The following is a 12,349-nucleotide window of genomic DNA, read 5'->3' on the forward strand; positions in this document are numbered from 1 at the left end:
ATTAACGCATTTGACACATCAGTGTCACCGTGTTCAATCTGACAGCAACCACAAGTTACTGCTGTACGGCAACTTGTGCACCAGGGCTGTATGACCTAGAGGACTGTCTGAACAAAACAAAGAAAGGTAGGCCCAAGGGCTGCGGATTAAAAGTCACCTACCTTTGGCTTGGTAGCATCTCATTCTGTCCACTCGGCCAGCTGATCTCTATGTAGATGTTGTTAAGTGCTGTCGAGTCATAGGTGACTCATAGTGACCTTATGAAGGAGAGTCCTCAAACTTGTGTTTAGATTAGCACCTTATTTGCATTAAATCTGTGAATATCTCCATTGTATCGTGTACCCCCTACTGTCTAAGCTCAGTTTTAAGTTTGGCTATCTCCAGGTCACCACTCTATGCATAGTTTGTGTTAAGCCAAAGATTGGTCTGTTTTGCACAAACCCTTCCAGCCATTAATGTGAATTTCCTGGTGGATCTAATTATGGACCTGTGAGTTGTCAAACACATCCAGAGTTCAGGCTGTTTTCCAATCTCCATTGACCTTTTTCTGCTGAACTTGTGTGTGTGTGTACTCTGTTAATCAGTGTGTTTGGGGTTTGAGCCATTACTTTCTGCTGAATGCATCCATCCTATGGTGAACCCAAAATATGTGCAGTGCTGTCTTTTCCTGTAGTTGCCTCATCCTCCAGAACTGTAACCTTGAAACTAGTAAACGCTGTATGCTCATAAATGAGATCTCCACTTGAACTTAAAATGCATTAATGCTCTTTTGGAAGTGGCAGAAGAGCTTGCTTTCTTGGTTTTTCTTTGTCCTGGTTGAACCCCCTTGCACTGATAGAGCTAGGGTAGGTTTGGAGAAACCCCAAGCAAGAACAGCACTCAATCAGTGCTGCTTATGAGTATTCTAAAATACCAGTAAATTTAGTAAACTAAAAATCAGTGCTTTTAGTTTGTTATGTGTTTTTGGTTAATTTCCAGAGCACTGAAATATTTTCTACAATTTTGTTCAGCTCTGCAGGTATTTATTTTTCAAAAAGGAGAGGTTTTGTCCATCTGTACTTACCTGAAAGTGAATCTGTCCTGACTTTAAAAAATGCTTTACTGAATTTGCAGTGAATAAACACTGAGCATACAAAATTTAAAAAGTTTTCTTGCATCTTTGGTGATAGTTTACACAGCTAATTAAGTTCACTTTTCTTACTTTTTTTTTTTGAGACCAGAACTTGCATTTTATTTGTTTTCTGACCACTTTTCTTACTTTTAAAACAGCAGTTCTATTAAGTCAAAAATGCTAAATAGAATGATCTTATGTGATGAACTATTTGAATAGAATGTATTTTGTAAATATGTTCTTTAGATCTGAAAAGAACACCTAATGGTGGACTTGAAAGTGTAAGTTATTGAGGGATTTTAAAATTGAACTTTTTTTTTTTTCCAAATTAAAGGGTAGATATATTGGCTGTCTCTGTTACACAGACAAGTGGAAACCTCTCAAATCCAGACACTGAGGCTTTGCTTTGGGTCCCTGGTGTACCAAAGGACCAACATCAAGTGCATGGTTTGACCACCAGTGCACAGCAGGAGCAAACTCGCTGGTTCTCATTTCTGTGATTCATCCCATAGTTCCAGGAAATTTTTTGGTTTCATTGTTCTTTCAGAGCATCTTCCTCTTTTCAAACTCCTTGTAGATGGTGCTCCCCAGCTGTGCAGGGGACATGCTGATCACAACTCCCGCGTTCTGAAGGGCCGAGATCTTCTCCTTAGCGCCTCCCTTCCCCCCAGCGATGATCGCCCCTGCGTGACCCATTCTCCTGCCGGGTGGCATGGTTAAGCCAGCTATGAAGGACACCACAGGCTTGGCATTTGGACCTGAATTATGTTGTTTCAAATATTCTGCAGCATCTTCTTCTGCATTACCACCAATCTCATCAATCAATATGATACCTTCTGTGGCTGGATCATTCAGAAATACTTCAAGGCAGTCAATAAAATTTGTTCCATTAAAAGGATCACCTCCAATGCCAATACACAAGGACTACCCCAATCCAACTTGTGTCGTTTGGTGAACTGCTTCGTAAGATAGGGTACCAGATCTGGACACAAGACCAATTCTTCCTTTTTTGTGAATATGACCCGGCATGATACCAATTTTGCATTCTCCAGGGTTGATGACTCCGGGGCAGTTGGGCCCGATGAGCCTGGTCTTTCCCTGGCGCAGCAGTGCGTGCTTGACCCGCATCATGTCCTGCTGTGGGATGCCTTCGGTGATGCACACAACCAAGGGCATGTCTGCCTCCATAGCTTCATTAATTGCAGCAGCAGTGAAAGGATGTGGCACATAAATGACAGATGCTGTCACTCCCGTCTGTTCTTTGGCCTCCTTCACAGTTTTGAAGATTGGTAAGTCCAAATGCATCTTGCCTCCCTTCCCTGGAGTTGTTCCTCCAACTAGTTGGCTGCCATACTCTAATGCCGTTTGGCTGTGGAAGGTACCCTGCTTACCAGTGAAACCCTGGCAGATAACTTTTGTATTTTTATTGATGTAGAGGTTTTTCCTAGAAGATGTATAGGAACAGTGCCGAAGTCCATCCTGCTGCACGAGGAAATAGCGAGTCAGGAGGTGGCAGGCGGCGAGGCCACTGCTCCCAGAGGCCATGGTGGCGGCTACAGCTAAAATTGAACTTTTATTTTTATATAAATTCTTCTCATTATCATATAGAAACAATTTAGTTATAATTAAGTTCTGTAGTGCTTTACTTTTCATCCACACTGTATTATGCAGATGACACAATCTTGCTTGCTGAAACTGAGAAAGATGGAAGCGCTTGTTTTAGTAGGTCAAGGACTATATGGATTGAAGCTCAACATCAAGAAAACAGATTCTCACCACTGGGCCGATTGGCAACATCATAATAGATGGTGAAGAGATTGAGATTGTTAACAGCATTAATTTGCTTGACTCCACAATCAAAACTCTTGGTACCAGTAACCAGTAAATCAAAAGACGAATTGCATTGAGAAAGTCTGCTTTCAGGGACCTCTCCAGAGTACTGAAGAGCAGCGATGTCAGTCTGGAGACTTAAGGGGTACCTGCTCCAGGACATGGTCTTCATAAATAAGTGAAAGCTAGACAAATGACTAGGATGATAGGAGAATTGATGCCTTTAAGCTGTGGTTTTGTGCAATGACCAATGCCTTTGTGGATAGTCAAACACACCCCTTTTGCATATTTTTCTTGTCTACAAAACAGAGTCAAATAATGGCTAGAAAAAGTCATATTGCAAGATAAACTCCACAAAGACTCAACATAAAATATTTATATTATGCTCATGACATAACTTACAGAAAATGAAGAGGACTTGAAACACTTGTTGAAGAAAATAAAAGACTAAAGTCTTTAATATGGTTTACATGTTAACATTATGAAAACAAAAACCCTCTAACTAGACCAGTAGGCAACATCATGATACCTGGAAGAAAGTAGAATTTAACAACCTCATCTTATTTGGGAGTATAATCAGTACCCGTAAAGCGGCAGTCAAGAAATCAAAAGATATATTACATTGTGAATATTTGCTGTCAAAGACCTCTTTAAAGTGATAAAGAACAGCAATATCAAAGACAGGTGAGCCTGATCTAAACCATGGCATTTTCAGTTACTTTGTATGTTTCTGAAAGTTAGACAATGATAAGGAAAACAGAAGAGACCTGAACATCCTGCCAAAAGAAAAAACAAACATTTCTTTGAGGCAGTACAACCAACGTGTTCCTAAGAGGTGAGGATGGTGAAATTTAATCTCACATCCTCTGGACATTTTGCCAGGAGAGGGCAGTCCTTATACTGAAAAAGGTGAAGAGTCAAAAGAGAAGACTCTCATAAAAGGGACTGACAACAATGGTCCCATTCATGGCAGAGATCTTGAGGATGGTGCAGGTTAGGGAAAGGCTCAGACCTCATATTCATATAAGGTTACTATTAGTTAGAATTGACTCAGTGGCACCTAACATAATTAAACCATTCAAATGTCATGTTCAATAATTATATTTTTATTATCTTTCAAATCTTACATTTTTGTTTTGTTTTGTTTAAAATCTACAGGGATTCTTCTGATGCTTGTGTAAGTAACTCTTGAGTTGACTCCTCTAAATATCCAGGAGTAGAAGTTGTATAGTATAATGATTCAAGTTCAGGATCATCTGGAAAGAAAAAAAGTTACACTTCAAAAAAAATCATAGTTTACCAAGTCTCAGTCAGTTGTCGACATTATCAGTGTTAACAAATGAAAAATAAGGGTATATGGATAAAATAAAAATACTAGATTACTATTAAATATTATTGTCCGTATTTATACATGATTATTGGCACATGTCACTGTTAAACATCAAGCCTTATAGTTATCTTTTTCTTCCCACATTTCACACTATAGGAAGTACCTATATGCTACAAAACCATGACAAGCACTTCAGATTACAAGATGACCATGACACAAACAACTCTTTAACATTTACACGCTACAACCTGGAAAAAACAACAGATGGAACAGGCAATTTCTCCAGTCATCTGTACTAATAGGTATACAAAGATGGCACTACTGGAACATATAGGAGGACGTGACCTCATTATGTCAATAGTAGAAACTTTTTAGAGGAGGTGATATGTAAGTTGATACTCAAATGCTACATTAAGAAAATAAGCACATGTAGAGGGAAAGAAGAACACTGGAATTAAGAGGAATATAGTTTGGATAGGTGTTAGACTAAAAGAGTAAAGTAAAAGTAGCAAGATGTTAAGGCTGTATAACTTAGTAAGAACCAAACTGATTTAAGCATCTTTATTGTTGAGAATTGATGCCTTTGAGCTGTGGTGCTGGAGAAGAGGGTTGAATGCACCATGGACTGCTAGAACAAACAGGTTTGTCCTGGAGAAGGTGAAGCCAGAATGCTCCTTGGAGGCAAAGATTCTGGAGCTTCCTCTTAACATACTTTAGGCATGTTGCAAGGATGGACTGGTCTTTGTAGACCATGTTTGGGAGAGTGGAGGGACAGCCAAGGAGAGGAAGACCCTCCATGAGATGATCGATTCTGTGATTGGGGTGGTGGGAATGAGTGTGTCGGAGACGGTGAGGATAGAACGGCATTTAGGGGCTCTTGTACATAGAGTCGCTATGAGTGGCAATCGACTTGAAGGCACACAACAACAACAATTCCATGGTAAGGGAGCGCTGGTGGTCTAGTGGACAAGGAGTTGTGCTACCAATTAAAGGACACAAGGTTCGGATCCACCAGTTGCTTCATTAGAGAAAGACTATCTCCTCCCACGCAATTTACAGCCTTAGAAAACTTGGTGGAGTTGGTTCTAACCCAATGGCACCTAACAACAACTTTCTTTCTTTTTTCTTCTCTTTTTAACAACTTTCAATGATAAGAAATCTAGAATTTATTCTGTAGGCAAAAGAAACCAATGTTAAAGGAAACAATCAGATTTAAATGAGAGCTACTAGAACTGTAACTGATTGAATAGCTCTGTATTTTTTGCCTTTTCTCACTGTTAATAAACATCAGAACTTACTGATGTCTATTTTTTTGAGACTATTTCAATGTCAGTAAGCAGATCATTGATAGAGATAACAAAAGTAAGAACAAAACAAAAATATAAAGGGATTCATAGACAGTTTTAAAGATTTTTTTTAATATATGGATTGTGATGAAAGAACAATTATAGCACTCCTGAGGAGTATTTCAATCTACTATCTTTCATTCTGTCTTTCATCATCAGTTGGAATCGACCCATAGCTGACCCTGCATTGGGTATTTGATGATGTAAGTCCCCAGAGCGGAGAAGCCCCCTCTTCCTCCCACAGAGTAGATGATCTTTTGGTTAGCAGTTCAACTCTCCATGGAGTAGGCCACCAGAGTTCTCTTATCTCAGCTGTGTATAAAAGGTATTCACCAGGGAGCTCTGGTGGCCTAGTGGCAAGAAGTTGAACTGCAATCCCAAAGGTGCCCGGTGCAAATCCACCAGATGCTCTGCTGAAAAAGGCGGGGCAATCTCCTGAACCAGTCAGATCTAATTAAACGATACACAACCAGGAGAGAAAAAAAAAAAAGTATCCACCATATTAACTTGCCATCTATTATCCAAACAATGGATAGTGAGACTTGACTTCAGAAATCAATATTTAAGTGTAATTAACAAATTTTGCCAACATACCCTTCTGTAGGTCTCCAGTTATATCCTTACCTAGCTCCTGCCACATCTGAAATAAGTAAAATATTACTTTTAATGTTTATGTTTAGTAAGAGTTATTACAGACAACATATCTTTATAAAATTGTGGCCATCAATTCCAATAGTGTTTTAGAGATGAGGTCCAACTTGGAAAGTTATTTAATAGAATAACATTCACAAATTAAATACTTTTTACAAATAATTTTTAAATTTTAAATATGAGAGAAAAAATGCTTAAATTAAGCCAATTAAAAAGGAGATATTGGGAAATTGTATATATCTCATTTCACAGAGGAGTGATGTTTGATCTCATTGGAATCACTCATTGCTGCTGAGTCAGAAAAGACTCATAGCTGATGCCTCAGTAGGTTTCCAGAGGATGTAATTGCTCAGAGGGAGAGAGTGTCCATCTTTCTCCCAAAGCAGACACTGGGCGGCTCCACCAGAGCTCCTCAGTCTCATTGGCATAAGAAGATTAAATAATTCAAGTCATGTTTTACACTGGATACATTACTTTTCAATTATTAGCAAAATATTGGTATTTATAAAAGGTAAATCAAGTTTTTAAAAACTTTAAAACTTTTTCTTAGAAGTAAAAAGAACTTTCCATTCTTATAAAAGTCAAAGTCTTAAAACGTGTTCTGTACTATTAATTATCCAGCAGATTCTTAATAAAATGAAGACAATGGTACTGATTTAATGTCATGGGAACATCCTGCTGGCAAAACATGAAGATTTTTTTAAATTTTAAGATTTTTCTAATAATAAATCTGTATTATGATCCAAACACAAAGACTATGGAAAATTTGCTTGAAGGATAAGAGTTGGTTTTCCAATTAATTTCTTTAAATTTATGACTTTTTAGAACAAAGACCAACTATTATTGTTGTTGTTGAGGTCCATTAATTCTGTTTCAGTTCATAGTGACTTTCTGTACAGTAGAGAAAAACACAATTTAGTCACCCAATATTCCAGAGCAGATGATGATCTGATTCTTCTGTTCTTGATGTCAGGGAGCTGCACTTTACAGAACTTCTGTACCCAGGATTCCCAAAGATTAAGCCAGAATTGATGGTATACCAATTGACATTTCAACTAACGGATGCTACCTTAGATGTGCTCACCAAGTTGTGTCAAGAAATCTGGAGGACAACCACTTGGCCAGCTGAATGGAAGAGATCTATATTTGTTCCCATTCAAAGAAGGGTGACCCAACAGTGTGAAAATTACCAAACAATATTAATATCACATGTAAGCGAGATTCTGCTGAAGATTATCCCAAAACTACTTGAACAGCACATCAACAGAACGGTCAGAAGTGCAGACTGGGTTTATATGGGGTCATGGTACTAGGGATATTGTAGATGATGTTAGATGGATCTTAGCGGAAAGCAGGGAATACCAGAGGAATGTCTATCTGTTTCATTGATTATACAAAGGCATTTGTGTGGATCATAACAAACTGGCTGACTCTGAGAAGAATAGGAATCCCAGAACACTTGATCGTGCTAATGTGAAACCTATACTTGGACCAGGAAGCAGTCGTTAGAACAGAGCAAGGAAACACTGCATGGTTCAAAATTGGGAAGAGTGTATGCCAGGGATGTGTCCTATCTCCATACCTTTTCAATCTATATGTAGAACAGATTATCTGGGAGGCTGGGCTGTATGAGGAGAAATGTGGCATCAGGATTGGAGGAAGATTCATCACCAATCTGTGTTATACAGATGACACAACCCTGCTTGCTGAAACTGAGGAGGACCTGAAGTGCTTGCTGAAGAAGGTCAAGGACTACAGTCTTCAATGTGAATTGAGGCTCAATATAAAGAAAACAGTCTCACCACTGGACCAATTGGCAGCATCATGTAGATGGTGAAGAGATTGAGGTTGTTCACAGCTTTAGTTTGCTTGGATCCAAAATCAACACTTTTGGCAGCAGCAGCCAGGAAATAAAAAGATGTATTGCGATGGGAAAGTGCTGTCAGTGACCTTTCCATACTACTAAGGTGCCCCGAATACATGCCATGGTCTTTGCAATCACTTGCTATGCATCAGAGAGCTGGTCAATTATTAGGGAGGATAGAAGGACAATTGATGCCTTTGAGCTGTGGTTCTGGAGAAGAGTATTGAGTGTACCATGGACTGCTAAGAAAACAAACACGTTCATCCTGGAGAGGGTTGAACCAGGCTGCTCCTTGGAGACAAGGATTCTGGGGCTTTGTCTGACATTCTTTGGACATGTTTCAAAGAGGTAGTTGGAGAAGGATGTCATGCTTGGGATGGTGGAGGTTCAGTGCAGGAGAAGAAGATCCTCTATGAGGTGGATTGATTCAGTGATTGGGGTAATGGGGGTAGGTGTGTCGGAGACAGTGAGATTTTCAGAGATAAAGCAGGGTTTAGGGTGTTGTACACAGGGTTGCTATGAGTCGCAGGCAACCCAACGGCACATAACAGCAGCATTGAAAAAGATGGAAAGAACTGCTAAAAAAGGAAATACATGATTGGACATTATTTGCATGACAACACTCCAGAGTGGGAGATGCATGACAAAGTGGACTGAGGGGGGTGGGGTGGGAAAGGAAATTATGTAACAATGAAAACCTTTTTTTCAAAGAGAAAAGGGAATGAGGGTGGTGGGGAGGAGAATCTGCAACAATGAGAATAGAAATCCAAGTTCTCAATAAACTTTCATTAAAATATCAATTAAAATAATAAAAGAAGAAATACTGACGCTTTTGAGTTGTGGTGTTGGAGGAGAGTACGGAACATACCATGAACTGCCACAAAGAACAAAAGGATGTTTCTTGGAGAAGGTCCAGAGAGTAGTCCTTGGAGACCAAGATGACAAAGGTTCGTCTCCCCTACCTTGGGCATAAACTTGCTTCAACCATCAGGATAACAGAATCTGAGACTGAAGAAATAATTTATTAACCCTGTTTCCTTCCAAAAACTAGGAGCAAAAATATTTGTGAAATTTCTGGCTTTCATGGACAGAAAATGGTGACTTTTACTTAATATGAAGAAATCAACTGAAAGAAAGCTCTGTATTTCACCAAAATTTAAAAAGATCAGAAACCCAGGGTGAAAACATAATGAAACAAACCTCAGACAAGTAGGAATTCATGTTGTCATTTGAAGGTCCACCTTTTGAACAGCTTGGAATCCTTATGTGTTCTTTGGGAGTAATCCATTCATATTCTTCTGAAGTAAGATTGCTATCAAGTAGTGAACTAGTACTCATACTTGCAGCGCAAGGCGACTCCGGGATTGGCCGGGTGGAGAGCGTGCTGAGTAACCATCTGTCATGTGGCTTCTCCCTTAGAAGTTTGCTATTCATCTCTCCTAGCTTCTCATTAGTGCTAGAAAGGATACATAAGACAAATAAATATTAACATTTCATTGTTCCCTTAAATATCCTGCAGTTTATCAAAACATTGCCATAACAGTAAATGGAACTTCCCATTAGACAGTGTTTTAAAGCTGAAGATATTTCAGAGCATATCTCATGACTGTAGATTTTACATTGTTTAACAGGAGAAAGACAAGTAATCTTGACCTATGCAATTTATAACCTCTGAAAATTGGCTTAAGTTTGGTAAACCATGATTCAATTTTGACTCAACAGTACATAACAACAAAAACAAGATATTGTTTTAAATTACATTTTTAAAAAATTAGTTTAAATTTATATAAAGTACATCTATTTCCAGGAGATTTTTCTAATTAACAATTTAAGCAAAGCTAAGACGGGGAGAGTAATACTTAGTCGTGTTTTGAATGCTTTAAAGATAACACTTGTAACATTCTCAATGGCTTTACTTAGAGAGACTTCTCAAGAGGCCATTACAAATGCTTGTGCCATGAGGGAAATCACTCCTCAGTACATAGTTCCAAGAATTTGCTTGTATCATTCTTGTACACTTTTATTAACTTCGAGTTGGGAGGAAAGCATGTGACACTGATATATTTCATAGTAACAACTTCTATAAGTGAATGAGATTTGTGATCAAAAAAGAACTAAAAGAACCCCAAAGACGATCAACCCAAAACATTATTACCATTGCATTGGAGGTGGCACCTGAAATTCCCTTACAGAGATCAAGATATTAATTTACCCAATTTGTGAATGACATCTCCCTTCACATCTTTATCATACTTATCTTTATCTAATGTAGTGTGGAAAAATACTAAAATAATGGTTTGTCTCGAAGAGTCCTCTGGTAATTGTGTCAAAGATTCATAAGGTCATTTTCAAAGTGCTAGAATGTGCCAGTGTTGTAGTATTTGTTTGTACTTATTACTTTTTACACTGATTTTGTGGTGGTTAGGAAGAGGCCATGGTGGTGCAATGATTAGCTAAATAAAAGGCTGGCTGCTCAAACCACTCAGAACTCTGTGGTAGAAAGATGTGGAAATCCATTTCTGCTGAGACCAGGCACCTGCCCTCCAGCCAGTTCAGGCTCTTAAAGGCTGTGTGTCTTTAGGGGAGGACCCAGCTCATTTTTCTTCCATCAAGTGAGTGGTGGGTTCATACTGCTGACTTTTCAATTCCAGCTCCTATAAATTGTACATCAAATCATCACTGTTAAGTTGGGGCCCACTGAGAGCTGACCACTCAGGTTTGTTTCATTGACTATGCAAAGGTATTTGACTGTGTGGATCACAACAGATTGGAGGGTAGTCTTGGGGAGAATGGGAATCCCAAAATACCTAATTGTGTTCATGCAAAACCTACACTTAGACGAGGACTTAGTTGTCAGAACAGAGCAAGGGAACACTACATGGTTCAAAATCAGAAAAGGAGTGAGTCAAGGATGTGTCCTGTCTCCATTTTTCAATGTGTATGCAGCACAGATCATTTGATAGGCTGGAGTGTGGCATCTGGAGTGGAGGGAGAATCATCACCAATCTGCATTATACAGATGATACAAACTTTCTCAATGAAACTGAGGAGGAGGACCTGAAGCATTTGTTGCAGAGGGTAACGGACTGTAGTCTGCAATATGGATTCAAGAAAATGAAGATTCTCACCACTGGGCTCACTGATAGATGGAGAAGCGATTGAGATTGTTAACAACTTCAGCTTGCTTGGTTCCACAGTTAACACTTTTGGCACGAGCAGTGAGAAAAATAAAAAGATGAGTTACATTAGGAACATCTACTGTCAGAGTGTTGAAGAGCAAGGATGTCAGTCTAGAGACTAAGGTACACTTAATCCAGGCTATGGTCTTTGTAATTACTTGCTACGCATCAAAGAGCTGGACAATGACACAGGATGACTGAAGAATAATTGATGCCTTCAAGTTGTGGCACTGGAGAAGAGTCTTGAACATACCTTGGACTGCCAGAAAACTAACAGGTTTGTCCTGGAGAGGAAGAGAACAAGCTACTCCTTAGAGGCAAGAATTTTGAGACTCTGTCTCACATACTTTGGGTATGTTGCCAGGACGGATCAGTCTTCGGAGAAGGATATTATCCATAGAAAGTTCGAGGGACAGTGCAGGAGAGGAAGACCCCGGATGAGATGGATTGACACAATGGGGTAATAAGGGTAGGTATATCAGAGACAGTGAGATTGGCTCAGGATAGAGCAGGGTTCAGAGCTATTGTGCATAGGCTCACTATGAGTCATAGTCAACTTGAAGGCATGTAACAAGAACATATCACAAGGAAGAAGATTTCCTGTCTTTCTGCATCAGAGTAGCTGGTGGATTTGAACCTCATGTCTTTGGGTTGACAGCACAACTCCTTGTCTACTAGAATACTAGAGTTCCCTCTGTAAAGATTACTGTTGTTGTGTACCATCAAGTCAGAACCGACCTGCAACTGACCCTCTAGCAGGTTTTCAGAGGCAGTAAATTGCACTGGAGTTGACTGCCTATCTTCCTCCCATGGAGCAACTGGAATATTTGAACTGTTTACCTCTGCGTTACTTGGGAGGGTGGAGAGACAGCATAGGAGAGGAAGACCTTCTATGAGGTGGATTGATTCAATGACTGCGGTAATGGAGGTAGGTGTGTCAAAGACAATAAGATTAGCACAGGATAGAGCAGGGTTTAGGGCTGTTGTACACAGGGTAAGTATGAGTCATGGGCAACTCGATGGCACATAACCACCACC

General features: G+C 39.4%; 1 protein-coding gene and 1 pseudogene across 1 annotated transcript in view; both read right to left on the bottom strand.

The window, feature by feature from the left end:
* Positions 1-1,654: 1,654 nt before the first annotated feature.
* On the bottom strand, positions 1,655-2,677 carry LOC102876185 (annotated as a pseudogene).
* A 1,416-nt stretch (positions 2,678-4,093) lies between these two features.
* Positions 4,094-12,349, bottom strand: part of LOC102866193 (ankyrin repeat domain-containing protein 26-like) — a 188,640-nt gene continuing 180,384 nt past the window's right edge. The window contains exons 31-33 of the mRNA XM_006887109.1: positions 9,333-9,588; positions 6,212-6,257; positions 4,094-4,197 (exon numbers count right to left, since the gene is read on the bottom strand). Coding sequence (XP_006887171.1) covers positions 4,094-4,197; positions 6,212-6,257; positions 9,333-9,588 — 406 coding nt within the window. The remainder of the gene's footprint in view (positions 4,198-6,211; positions 6,258-9,332; positions 9,589-12,349) is intronic.

The sequence above is a fragment of the Elephantulus edwardii genome, unplaced genomic scaffold, assembly GCF_000299155.1.
Source record: "Elephantulus edwardii isolate Elephantulus edwardi_28Jun2011 unplaced genomic scaffold, EleEdw1.0 scaffold00054, whole genome shotgun sequence".
NCBI classification, from domain to species: domain Eukaryota; kingdom Metazoa; phylum Chordata; class Mammalia; order Macroscelidea; family Macroscelididae; genus Elephantulus; species Elephantulus edwardii.